Genomic DNA, 12,334 nt, shown 5'->3' with positions numbered 1-12,334 from the left:
CGCCGCCCCCCTCCCCCCCCGCTGCCTCCAGGTCAGTCACTGTCCCCAGGATGTGGGTGTCTACCCCTGCTCCCCACTCCCCTGGCCCCCACTCCCCTGGTCCCCACTCCCCTGGCTAAGAAACTCCATGTGCCCCACCCCAGGGGCTTCAGGTTCTTCCAGAGGGGCTCCATCCCCTTTCCTGCCCCGTCGCCCAATGTTCCTTCCCCACCAAGACGTGGGCCATCTTCCCACCGCCTAGGACTAGCCTTCTGGTCACCTGCAGTGGCTGCCAGGCCAGGCTGTGGGCTGGGGTGGGGACTGTCCCTGGGTGCCCAGGCCTCTCGGGGACCCCTGCATGCACCGGGCATGACATGGAGGGTGCCTTTCCCCACCCAGGGCCCAACGAACCTGGAAGTCCCAGCCCAGCTGAGGCCCTGCTCCAGGGTGAGGCCAGGCCCCTCTGCAGCCCTGCTCTGGCCTCTTCTGCCCCCACTCCCATCCTGCCCCTTCCTGCCCTGGCCCTGTGTCTATCTGCTCTGCAGGCCGTGCTCTGGGAGCCTGGCAGTTCTCCTAGGCTGTGCTCCAGGATTGGGGCCCATTACGTGGAGGTGGACTGGCCGCCCTGCTGTCTGGCAGGGCCACTGGGATGGGCGTGGTCATAACTGTTGCAGACCTGGGTCCGGGAGGACAAGCGCCTTCCTTCCGGGTGATTCACTTCAGAACCAGGCCAAGGTCAAAGGGCACCAGATGCTGGTCCCTCCTCAGGCATGAGGGAGACAGGAAGAGGCACCTGGGCCCCGAGGGGGAAGGGCTGCTGGAGTCGGGATGGAGCATGTGTGAGTGTGAGTGAGGGTGTGAGGCCTGTGTGCAGGCAGCAGGTCAGGTGGACAGGCCCGAGGAATGGCCCTGACTCCGCGGGGAACCCGCCAGATGGCTGGTTGGCAATGCCCAGAGACGCCCTGCGGCTGGCCCTTCCTGCAGGGGCTCGGCCACTTGTGAAGCTGGATGGAGAGGACAGTGGTGGCAGCCAGACTCGATTCACATGTATGCCATCAACACAGTTAAAATGTTTTATTGCCGCATGGCAGTATGGTTGGGTGAGGGTCCTGTATGTTACATGACGCATTTTTAAACGGCATTCCATGAGCACAGAGGCTTTGCCCGCCGGCCAGCAAGATGCAGTAGAAAAGGTTAAGGGTCCTAGTCTGGTCCCGTGTGGGCATTGCCTGACCAGGTGGGGTCAGCACCAGGATGAGAGCCCAGGCCTGCACCTGCCAGCCGCGGGGCTGCGTCCTTCCTCCACTTCCCTTCCCGCAGCCCCGGGAAACCCCAGCCCAGTGGGTTGGCAGGAAGGAGGCTGGTGTGCATGTGCCTGACTGGCCCCTGGTTGGCTGCCGGGCACTCTCTGCAGGACCCTGGCGCCAGCCCGTCAGAAGACAAAGCCTGGAGGCTATTCTTGGAGTGTGTGTCATGGCCCCAGGAGCGCCTTATAAGGCTCTGTCCAGGCTCAAGATGCTCTCTGAGAGCCAAGGTCTGCCCTGCCACTGGCCTGCGGCTGGATGTGGGGCCACACGGCCACCTGGCTGCTCCTGGCCCGTTTCGACCTGGGGTCCAGACGCGCTCTTGTTTCCTGCGAATCTCCCCTAAGATTTGAAGGAATTCGACCAACACCTTGGCCTGGGGGGACCTGGGAGAGAAGAGGGGGATGGCGCTCAGAGCTGGCCCTTGGCAGCCTTACATGGTGAGCGTCTGGTCCTGCTGAGCCTCGGCTTGGAGGCTCTGCTGTGGGAGCTTAGCAAGGGTTTATTTTTAGAAGCTCTTACTCCAATACCAGGGCTGAGCCCAAATAACACATGTATTTTAGTGGTTCAAAAATATAACTTCAATGCGGAGAAAATGCCAAATGGGTGAGTGCAGGGAGAGCCTTCCTGGGGCCACGGGCCTCCTCCTGCAGGTGGCCCAGGTGCACCTGACTAGATGGAGCGTCTGGCTATACTCCCGGGAAATGTATCCCTCCTCTCAGAGGGACTCGGGCTCAGGAGCACACGCTGGTGAAGGGAGGCTGGGACCCAGAGTGTGACCTCCTGGCCCTAGGAGGGCAGGGCAGCCTGTGGTTTGCTATCAGAGCCTCGAGGCCTGGCACTGAGCCCAGCATCCCTCGGAGCTCCCTACTGCGTTGGATCAGCTGCTGGCGGTCGGGTGGGCCAGCAGGCCAAGTTTTCCCCAGGACTGGGTGAGGGAGGCACTGCTAGGAAGTCCCCAGATGCAGTAGGTACCCGGAACAGCTGGCCCTCCCTGTCCTGGGAGAGGCATCTACCCGCTGCAGGCTGAGCCCTCGCCCCCACCGTGGCCCCTGCTCCACATCATCACATCACCAGCACCAGCGGCTTGTTAGAGAGGCCGACCCTCAGTCCCCATCACAGGGGTGGTGGATCTCCTCTTCCTCACGTGGGTTCTGCTGTCCCGGCCCCGTCCTCCTCTTCCTCACATGGGTTCTGCTGTCCCGGCCCCGCCCTTCCTCCCCCTGCTCCGTGTTTAGTCCTCGGGTCAAGGTCATGGCCCGGACTCTGTCCCCTGAGCCCCCTCCCCTCAGGCAGGTCTCGGACTCTCGGACTCTTCGAATCTCTGCATAGTGCCCTCTGCTCACGGCAGTCCCTCTGATGCCACCTCCAGGCTGGCCGAGCCTCAACGTCTGACAGTTCCCCAGGATGGAGTTGGGGGCAGGGCCCTGAGTTCCTCCTTGCTGAGCTGTTTCCCAAGCCCTGAGGCATTGAGGACAGCGTGGGGGGGAAGCCATGCCCACCGTTTCGCCCCCACCCAGGTCCTGTCCTGCATGGGACTCTTGGGAGGACCCAGCGTTCTCCTTCAAGACACCCAAACTTTACCACCTCCCATGCCCAGCCCTGGCCCACACCCACGGAAGCAGGGAACTGACCCCGTCCTGGCCAGAGCAGGTACTCCAGCCGGGCTCAGAACCCGGAGCCGGTGCCGCCAAACCTGCATGCAGAATCTGGCTGTCAGGAGGAGCCATCTGGGTGCCCCCTGATGCCAGGACGGCTCTGCCCATCGTCTGCGTCCCTGACTCGAAAGCTTGAGCCCAGGGTGGGCCCCAGGAGGCTGGTGCTCTGTGCCAGCCGTGTGTGCACCCATGCAGCTGCCCCTTTGCCTTCTTGCCAAGCTCAGGACCCTCTCCACCTGGGACAAAATCACCTCCAACCCCTGTGCCTCACTCCTCAATCACCTCCGCCTTAATAAACTTGAAAGTTTTCATGTGCTGCCTGCACGGGAGGCTCCTGCCTGCAGACCTCGGGCCAGGCCCTGGAAGGCGCTCAGGGAGGGCTGGGCTGGCAGCTGCACAGGGGCAGCCTCATGGGGTGCTGGTCAAGCGGAAAATCCCCAGGGACGCAAGCTCATCTTCGTGGGAACTCTGAAAGTGAAAACATCACCTCCCTGAACTGGGAGGCCACCAGCCCCAGAGAGCCCCCCCCAAGCCCCCAGGGGTCCCAGCAGGGCCACAGGTGTGGGCAGGCCTGCAGCTCACTGGCCAGCTCCCCTCTGCTTCTTCCCAGGCCACAGCACTCCTGGGGGGTCACTGGGGTCTCAGTGCCCCTCACCTGGCCAGGGTCTCACTGTCCCTCACCTGGCCAGGATCTCCGTGCCACTCACCTCCTCTTTGCTGGAACATTCCACACATTCCTTCCCCGACAGGGCAGAGTTCCTGGGCTAAGGCTGGGGCAGTTGTGCTGGGCCTGGAGCTCTCCCTAAGGTCTCCAGCGGGTGTGGACTCCTGGGATCTTCACTGTCTCCCCTGGGCCTCCCTCGCTTAGCTCATCCTAAAGGCGCCTCCCCCGCCCACCCCTCCTCCCTCCCGACCTGCAGGTGCCTCACCTATAGTTCCTTCTTTCAGCCTCCCCACCCCCCAGCACTCACCGTGAGCTGAGCCTGCTGTGAGGACTGGGGCAGCCCCAGGACCCCACACAGGTGGGGCTCAGCAGCTCCAGGTGAGAAACCCACGCACTCCGCCTGGGGAGTCCGGCAGTGACGGGAGGAGGCAGCGTCCTGCCCAGGGGGCTGAGAAGGCTGAGCCTGGAGTGAATGGCAGTCAGCAGACATCAGTGGAGGCAGACAGGACACTGAGGACAGAGTCACCCTCCCAGGGGCCAGACATGGAGGGGTGCAGGGGAGTAGGAAGGGAGGGAGTGGGAGGGAGAGGAGGGGGTGGGAGAAGGTGAGGGGGTGAGAGGGAGGTGAGGGGGTGGGGGCGGGAGGGAGGTGAGGGGACGGGAGGCAGTGAAGGGGTGGGGGTGGAAGGGAAGTGACGGGGTAGGGTGGGGTGAGGGATGTGGAGGGGTCTCCTGGGCCCTGGCCTGAGCTAGGAAGGGGCAGGGCTGGGTCAGGAAGCTGGGTCTGGGCGCCGTGGTGCATCCTGCATGACTGTGGACGCTGGAGGAAGAAGAGTTCCCGCATTTGCGTCTGGGTTGGGACCGTCTAGCGAGAGCTCAGTGTGAACTGTCCACCGTGCTCCCAGTGTCCAAGGCCCCCAGGGGCCGGGTGAGTCCCAAGGGGGATGTTGGCCGAGCAGAGTTGGGCACTGAACCCCCAGACTCCCCTTGTTGACCACCCAGCCAGGAATCCCCAGGGCAGAAGGTGGGGTCTGCTCAAACATGGGGCAGGCAGTCTGGGGGTGTCTGACGCCCGGGCCTCTGGCCAGCAGGATGTGGACAGAAGTGGCCGCTGGGTGGGGCTGAGTGCAGAGGGCAGTGCCCATCCGCAGTGTGGTCGTGCGTCCCACGGAGTGTGGGCCTGAAGGGGGGAAGGACCCCCTCAATACCTCAGGCTAGCAGGTCCCATTCTAGCTGCCACCCAGACTCACCCTGAGGCCTCTTCACCTGCACCAGCTTAAAGGGGATCCCCAGCCACCACGGTGCCATAGCGCCTGATTTCCGTCCCGGTGCCCCCACTTTGGGCTCACTCACATCCCAGTGGATCAAGGAGAGTCAGTGCCAGCAGGGCAGGGGACAGATCACGTGGGGCTCCTGGGGGATGAATAGTCGTGGGAGACGGGGCTGCAAGGAGCCTGTGTGGAGGGGCCTCGAGGCCGGGGTGCAGGGAAGACCCCAAGGAGAAGCTGTGCCGGGAGGAGTGGGTGCTCTGCGGGTGGGGGACCCCTGCCCAGCGGGACAGCCCTGAGAAGCCGGGGCCCAGTGTGGCAGGTGGGCACGTCCTTCCCACCCCAGCCTCCCCCATCGCCCGCGACACCCGTCCACACCTGTGGCCCAGCCACCCACACCCCAGCAAGTCCCACTGGCCTGTTCCGGTGGGAAAACCCGCACACCCCCCTTATCTGCAGGACACTGGTGCCCACGCTTGTGGGAGGCCTGAGCCGTGGGCAGAGTGCAGAGGGTGGGAGCCAGTGGTTCCTGGGAGAGGTTCCTCCCCGCAACCCCCCCAAAAGGCGGCAATACCCAGTCCCCAGGAGAAGGTGCTTCCCTCCGCTGCCCGGCCCCACTTTCCCACCCTGGGATTCCTGAGCAGCCTCAGTGAGCAGCAGACTCCAGGCTGGGCCCCCGTGAGGGTTGAGACTGCTGTGCCTGCATCCCAGGAGCAAGGTGCACGGTGCATCAGGGGGGCCACAACCTGGTTCCACCTGGCTGGCTGACTCCAACCTCGCTCCATGGCAGTGGTCCCAGTGGGCTGTGGTTCCTCCACGGGCTGTGGTTCTGTGGGCTGTGGTTCTGTGGGCTGTGGTTCTCGTGGGCTGTGGTCCCTGTGGGCTGTGCTCTGGCCCTCATCTGCCCTCTGAGGGGCCTGGCTGGACTGCTGTCTCCTCGGACCCTGCGCTTGTCTGTGTCTCGGCCTTGGCTGCTGCTCCCCTGCCATGCGGGCTCATCCCACACAGCCCCTGCCTTGAAGTCATCTTCATATGGAGTTGGCAAAGCCCCGGGAGGCTCTGGGCCCTTGTATCGGGGTTGGGGGTGTTAACCAGCCCCCTGGGAGGCTCTGGGCCCTTGTATCGGGGTTGGGGGGTTAACCAGCCCCCCGAGAGGCTCTGGGCCCTTGTATCGGGGTTGGGGGGTTAACCAGCCCCCCGGGAGGCTCTGGGCCCTTGTATCAGGGTTGGGGGGTTAACCAGCCCCCCGGGAGGCTCTGGGCCCACTCTTGATAACTGAGTCAGAGCCCAGATTAGAAAAGGCTGAAACCACCCCCTACAACCCAGGGCCCTGGCGCCTTTGCCAGCGGTTTCAAATCAGTCCGTGGTGTCGACCACAGGGTGTTGCCCAAGGATCCCTGAAGCCCAGTCAGCCTTCACTGTGGAGGATCAGGGCGGCCTTGAAAGGCGCTCTGTCCTCCATGGGGCCTCGGCCAGGAAGGCACAAAGGGGCTTTGTCCCCAGCCCAAGCCTGGAAGACCCTCCTCCAGCTGTGGCCCTCGGGACCGTCTGGCCGGCTCATCCTTGGGGGTCCTTGGGGGTTGCACCTCCCCAGGCTGCAGCATGGGCCTCAGTCAGCCGCTGAGGTGCAGAGGATGAGAACTTCCACAGAAAAACATGTACGGACACCTTGGGGAAGCTTCCGGAAGAATACACGCAGGAGGCTCACCATACGCCCGGGTGGGACTCGGGTCCACTTCCCTGCTTCTGCCCCCACAGCATCATCCGATGTCCCTCAAAGCACTGAACCATGAACGCATGAGCCGTGGGGACACACTGTCAGAGGTCACTGCCTGACCCGGCGCCCGGTGTCTGCCCCGGCCCATACGGTCCCATCGATCTGCCCCAGACATGCTGCAGCTGTGTGTTCAGGGCCCCGGGTCCCCCTAAGTCCCAGGCTTGGGCTTCCCTGATAGCATCCGCGCTGGTCATCTCTTAGTCACCCTCACAATGCCCAATGTTCACGGGACAGCCCCACGCTCTGTGGCTGGGTGTGGAGGCCCCCACTGGTCCTTCCTGATACCTCCTCCTCCTCTTTTCTCCTCTCTCCCTCCTGCCCCACCCCTGGTTGGAGTTGACGCTAACATTCCAGCGGCATTCACCCCGGCACAGCTCGCAAGCTGCATCACTACCTCTGGGTTTTGCTGCCTGGTGAGGTGTGGGCATCCTCATCCTTCAAAGCCCAGTTCCCCGATCACCTCTTCCGGGAAGCCTCCCCTGACTGCCTGGGTGACAACGACTCCTCCTCTTCTGTGTGCAATGGAAAGAGGTGGCCTGAGGAGTCAAACGGTGTAAACCCCGCCCCACTCTATTTGGGAAGCACCTGCTGTGTGGTAGGTGCTGCGCTTGGTGCTGGGGATAGACCATGGGGAAGAAACACAGAACCTGCCCTGCTCTCAAGGAAGAGGCCCTGGGGGCGGCCGGGGCAGAGACCCAAGGGAGAGACCCACACAGTGGCATAAGGGCGGTGCTGATGGTGGGGATGTGGCTGGACGGTAGGTCAGCGAGGGGGTGTTGAGGTGACACTGGGGGCATGGAGACCCAGGGGTGAGTGGAGGGACAGAGGGGATGCTGGGCAAGTGTCCCGAGGCCAAGGTGGAGCTGCGGGAAGGAGGAGGCTGCCGGGCAGAGACACGGAGAGCTTTGCGGGTGCTGGTAGAGACCAGTAGGCCCTGCGAGGCCTGGGGTGTGTCCTCAGCTGGGAGGGGTGTGGAAGGATCTGGGCCTGCAGACGCTGGTGCAGACTGGAGGCCTGGGGTGTTGTGAGTCCAGGTGAGGGGGCCTGGGCCAGGTGGACGAGGAGCTGGCACAGTGGTCAGGTGCTTGGAGGCTGCGCCACGCTGGGGTCCTGGAGGTGTGTGAGGAGGTGTCTGTTGCGCCTGGGGCTGCCGCCTGCAGGGCTGGGTGTGCAGCAGTGCAGGGCATTGAGGTGGGTGGGTTCTGGGACAGCGGCCGTTCCCTTTGTGCAGTCAGGGGAGGTGTTGGTGCCAAGCTGCTGTTTGAATCTGGCTCTAAGGGGATCTGGGCAGGGGACTCACTGGGAAACCCTTGACCCACAGGATGGAGCGAGTTCCCAGGGACCCAGGGTGGCTTGGCCTGAGGACAGTGCTCACTCCCAGATGTGTGGGAAGCCCTTGGCACCAAGCCTCAGCCTTTTCATCTGTGAAATGGAGACAATGTCGCTGGACTTGCAGGCTGTCCATGAGGGTGATGCCATCAGACAGGGTGGAGTTCCTGAACGCCCGGGGTCAGGGGTCTCACAGCAGGAGCTCAGCTGGTGTCAGCATCTCCTGGATCCATCCTCAGCTCCGAGCGCCCGGCGCTGCCACCTGTGTCCGAGTCTGCACTGTGCCCACGAGGCCCTCAAGGCTGCAGACAGCCCCACACATCTCGGACCCCGCCCTGGCACAGTCCTCGTGTGCGCTGGGCGCGCCTTCTAGGGAAAGAGTAGTAACTCTTGGGTAGTGGGGTGGTTGCCATGGAAAGGGGCAGTAGCACCCAGGTATTGCCATGGCAACCGTTAACTGACATGGCGCACTGGAGGGCGTGTCTCATGGAAAGCTGCCTCTGCCCCTGCCCTGTGTTAGCTAGTCCTCCATGTGGTCCAGTATCTGAGCCCCGCCTCCTGCCTCAGATGCTCCCATCTGTCACCCCATTACCAGGGCAGCACTCCGGGTCCTTTCCAGCCGTCACGGTCCTGACATTGCCGTGGCAGACGCTGCCATACAGGCTGTGTGCTTGCGCGTACCCAGGTCCTCACCTCTCTGGGATAAACAGGCACGTGGAGGCCACCCCATTTTCCGTCCACCAGCAGTGGAGGAGTTGCCCAGCCTTGCAGGAAAACATCTCTCATGCTGGCAGCAGAGCATCCTGTTCAAGTTTTCAAGTTTTCTGCTACGGCTTCCACAGCAGACCGTTATTTCTGTCCGTCCTGGAGGCTGGACGTCCCAGGTCCTGGTATGGCAGCCCTGGTTCCTCCCAAGGCCTCTCCTTGGCTTGTGGGCGGCATCTCTTCCCTGGGTCCTCGCAGGGTGGTCCCTCCGTGTATCTGTGCCCTCCCTTCCCCTTATAAGGACCCCAGGCAGGCTGGATCAGGGCCTGCCCTAAGGAATGAATTTTACCTTAATCACTTCTTTAAAAGCTGTCTCCAAATACAGTCACCTTCTGGGGTCCTGGCCATTAGGGCTTTGATACATGGATCTAGGGGACACCACTCAGCCCGTAATAGCCCCCACCCTCTGCCTGCCTTTACCATGGGGCTGAGCCCAGCCCCTTAGGAGTCCCCTGGCTTGATGTCTGCTGTGGCCACGGCGACCCTCAGGCTGCTCCAGCCACACCTGTGCTTATCTCTGCCTGGCCCTGGGGCTTCACTTCCCCAGGGGGTGGAGAGAAAGAGACCTGTCCCTCCCAGCTCTCCTGGTCTTGCCCACTCCAGAGCCCAGAGGGACATCCTCTGCCGTGGGCCTGGGCTCAGGTTGCTCAGAGTTCTCCAGCCCGTCCTCCAGGTGCGCTGCTAATGGCACACGTACCCACGTCCTGGTACCGCAGGCCTCCCTGGGCTCCGTGGTCCCGGAGGGTGCCCCCCCTCAGCCTGTACTGTGGGAAGAGTCCAGGGGGATTCCGCATCTCCACCCCGCCCAGCAGCCACCCCAGGCCGCAGTCTGCTGACCATCCCCAGCTCACATTTCTCACCAGCTGACACAGTGTCCTGGCCTGGCACCTGCCCAGGGTCCCACCCGCAGAGGAACCTGCCTCTTCCAGGTTGGTTCCGGGCTCCTGGACTGGTCACGCGCTGTTGACATGCAGTTGTTGTAGCTTTTTTCTTGCGGGTGGGAGCAATGCTTTTCCCAGCTCCACCTGGAACTCCGCCAGGGACGGATGCAGCGCCCTAACCCCACCTTCTCTTGGAGAATTCAGCACTCGTCTGGCCCCAGATGGACAGACACCTGGCCCAGGATTTCAAAGGTGCATCTGTCACAGACCAGGCCCCCAGAGGAGACGTCTTTTTGCCATTTTGTTTTCTGACTGGAGGCTTTTTGGAAGTTGCCCTCCCACCTACCAAGTTGCTGGCAGCCCAGACCGTGCTGTTTTCAGTGGACCCTTTTTCAAATGTCTTCACAGGCTCCTGGGAAGCCGAGCTGAACAGTGACCTCAGCCTTGAGCAATTCTGAGGATGTGTTTGCTGAGGAAATCATTAAACAGGGAGATGAGAGCATTCAAACCCCCACATGCCAGGCTCTGCGGGAGGCTGCTTGTCCCTGTGGCCTCAGGCCAGGTGCCCCAGTATCTGCTGCCCTTGGTAGACACTTGTCTGGCCTGAGCCCTCAGGTACCATACACGAACACGGTTAGGGCAGCCGGGGTCAGCCCAGGCCCCTGGGAGCGCTGAGTGGAGGGGCCACTGGCCAAGCACCGTGGGTGCAGGGTGCCCAGGACTAAGCATCACCTGATGGTCACCTGAGGGGACCTGCTCACTCCGCCCTGCTGCCCTGCTGCCCTGCTGCCCTGCTCACTGCTCGGGGGCCCAGCCAGGCTGGGGACCAGGGCCTCAGGGTGGAGGGGGGTCAGGGCTCAGGGCCTCAGGGTTAAAGATGGTCAGGGCTCGGGGCCTCAGGGTGGAGGATGGTCAGGGCTCAGGGCCTCAGGGTGGAGGGGTGTCAGGGTCCAGGGCCTCAGGGTTAAAGAGGGTCAGGGCTCAGGGCCTCAGGGTGAAGGATGGTCAGGGCCCAGGGCCTCAGGGTGGAGGGCAGTTAAGGGTGGAGGCAGTTAGGGCTCAGGGCCTCAGAGTAGAGTGTGATCAGGGCCCAGGGCCTCGGAGTGCAGGACAGTCAGGGCTCAGGGTCTGAGGATGGAGGGGTCAGGGCTCGGCACAGGACTCAGCACTGGACAGCCGACTGGCTTCTTCACAGCCGTTTTCCTTTTCACCCAACATAACCACTGGAAGGTCTCCACAGAAGGGGGCTCCTCAAGCACTGCCTGGTGTCCTCCTTCTCAGCCCCAGGCGGAAGGACCCTCATGGGGCGGAGCGGGGTCTCTGGGTGAAACTGGGGGTGGGGGGCCCCGGCTGAGGCAGGGGAGGGGGTGGACTCCCATCAGGTCAGGAACTCCGAGGTGCGGCCTCTGCTAGGGTAGAGGGTCTCAAGATGGGTGGGGGGGTTGTGGGAAAGGGGAGGGGAGGTGGAGCCGCTCCAGGAGCCTGAGGGGCCTTCGGGGTGGAGCCGCTTCCATCCACAGCACAGCCCCGCACGGGAGCAGAGGACGGGAGGGGACCCACGGTGGCCCCGAACCACCTCAGACTTCTGGAAAATGAACTGGAAAGAAACAAGACTTCTTTTGAAAAGAAGAATGTCCTTTTTTATTTTGATTTTTTGTCATGGATATTTTTTGCATGGCTCTTGATTTTGAAAAGAATTGCATTAAAATATCGCTTTTCTGATGAGTGAGTTTTTGGAACCCTCCTGCTCTCTGCTTTAATTTTGTCCTGGAGATGAGCACTTCATTCTAGTCTGGGCTGTGCATCTTTGGAAGGAATGCTGAGACTCCCGGTTCCCACTGTCCCCACGGGCCATACCCGGTGAACCAGCGGGAACCTGCTCCGAAGGCAGAAGAAGGTCAGCCCGGGGGCAGCTTCAGCCTTAGTGGGGGCGGCCGCTCAGCACAGGGTGGCCCAGGGAGGCCAGGCTGGCTAAGGGCAGGGCCAGGACCACCCAGACTGGGAGGCCCACAGTCCACCAAGGGGTTGCTCCGTGGGGAGACACGGGGAATGGGTCTGGCCCTCTCAGCACGCTGTGGAGTGTGGCAGAGGGCGGGGGTCGTGTCCTAGAAAGAGGAGCCTGAGCCTCCAGAGAGCTGAGTTGGGCTGGATGATTAGGGGAATGCTGTGTGTACAGGGCCCAGCTGTGACAAGCAGTGCCTGTGGATTTAGCCAAGAGTGGGCAGTGAGGGAGGGGACGCATGCGGTAGGTCGGGTGGGGGTGGCCCCCGCAGGACATCGGGAGAGACCTAAGTGAAGGAGGAATTGCTGGCAGGCCAGGCACCCACCCTCAGGGCCCGACTATCCGGAGAGCAGGCAGGGGGAAGAGCAGGGGGCAGGGGCTGAGAGCAGGCAGGTGAGGGCCGGGGCAGAGGCTGAGAGGGGCCAGAGGGAGGGCCGGGGCAGGGGCTGAGAGGGGCCAGAGGGAGGGCCGGGGCAGGGGNTCTCATGTTGTCCTGGAACTATTTACAGTGAGGATTATTTATAAAACCCAAATCGCCTTAAAGCCACTTCTAGGTTTTACATGAACAAAAATCTATTTGAAAATAAGAAAATAATAAAATAAACATTTAAAAATCTTTCTTCGAATTCCCTAAATTTCAGGGCCATGTGTGTGCCCATGTGTGGTATTTGTGTGTGTCTGTGCATCTGTGTCTGTATGTGTCTGTG

At 62.4% G+C, this 12,334-nt stretch overlaps 1 protein-coding gene across 13 annotated transcripts; it reads right to left on the bottom strand.

Moving 5' to 3' along the window:
• Positions 1 to 802: 802 nt before the first annotated feature.
• On the bottom strand, positions 803 to 10,404 carry LOC108539836 (uncharacterized). Of its 13 annotated transcripts, XR_001888498.1 has the most exons (7): positions 8,673 to 10,403; positions 8,174 to 8,348; positions 8,026 to 8,072; positions 7,045 to 7,162; positions 4,856 to 6,655; positions 3,913 to 4,068; positions 803 to 3,409 (listed from the first exon to the last, which is right to left on the bottom strand). XR_001888498.1 is itself a non-coding variant. In XM_017888770.1 (3 exons), exons 2-3 carry the CDS (start codon positions 3,130 to 3,132, stop codon positions 1,183 to 1,185), a joined length of 702 nt encoding a protein of 233 aa, XP_017744259.1. In that variant the 5' UTR covers positions 3,133 to 3,409; positions 3,913 to 4,191; the 3' UTR covers positions 803 to 1,182. The 13 variants fall into 13 exon arrangements, 3 of the variants coding, with proteins under 3 accessions (XP_017744259.1, XP_017744261.1, XP_017744260.1); XR_001888494.1 differs by having other exon boundaries at positions 7,045 to 8,072; positions 8,673 to 10,404; XR_001888490.1 differs by having other exon boundaries at positions 7,045 to 8,348; positions 8,673 to 9,858; positions 9,972 to 10,404.
• Between the last annotated feature and the right edge of the window lie 1,930 nt (positions 10,405 to 12,334).

The sequence above is a fragment of the Rhinopithecus bieti genome, unplaced genomic scaffold (assembly GCF_001698545.2).
Source record: "Rhinopithecus bieti isolate Rb0 unplaced genomic scaffold, ASM169854v2 scaffold_18153, whole genome shotgun sequence".
In the NCBI taxonomy this organism is placed as follows: Eukaryota; Metazoa; Chordata; class Mammalia; order Primates; family Cercopithecidae; genus Rhinopithecus; species Rhinopithecus bieti.
The sequence above is the reverse complement of the archived record's forward strand: the minus strand, read 5'-3'. Positions and strand labels throughout refer to the sequence as shown.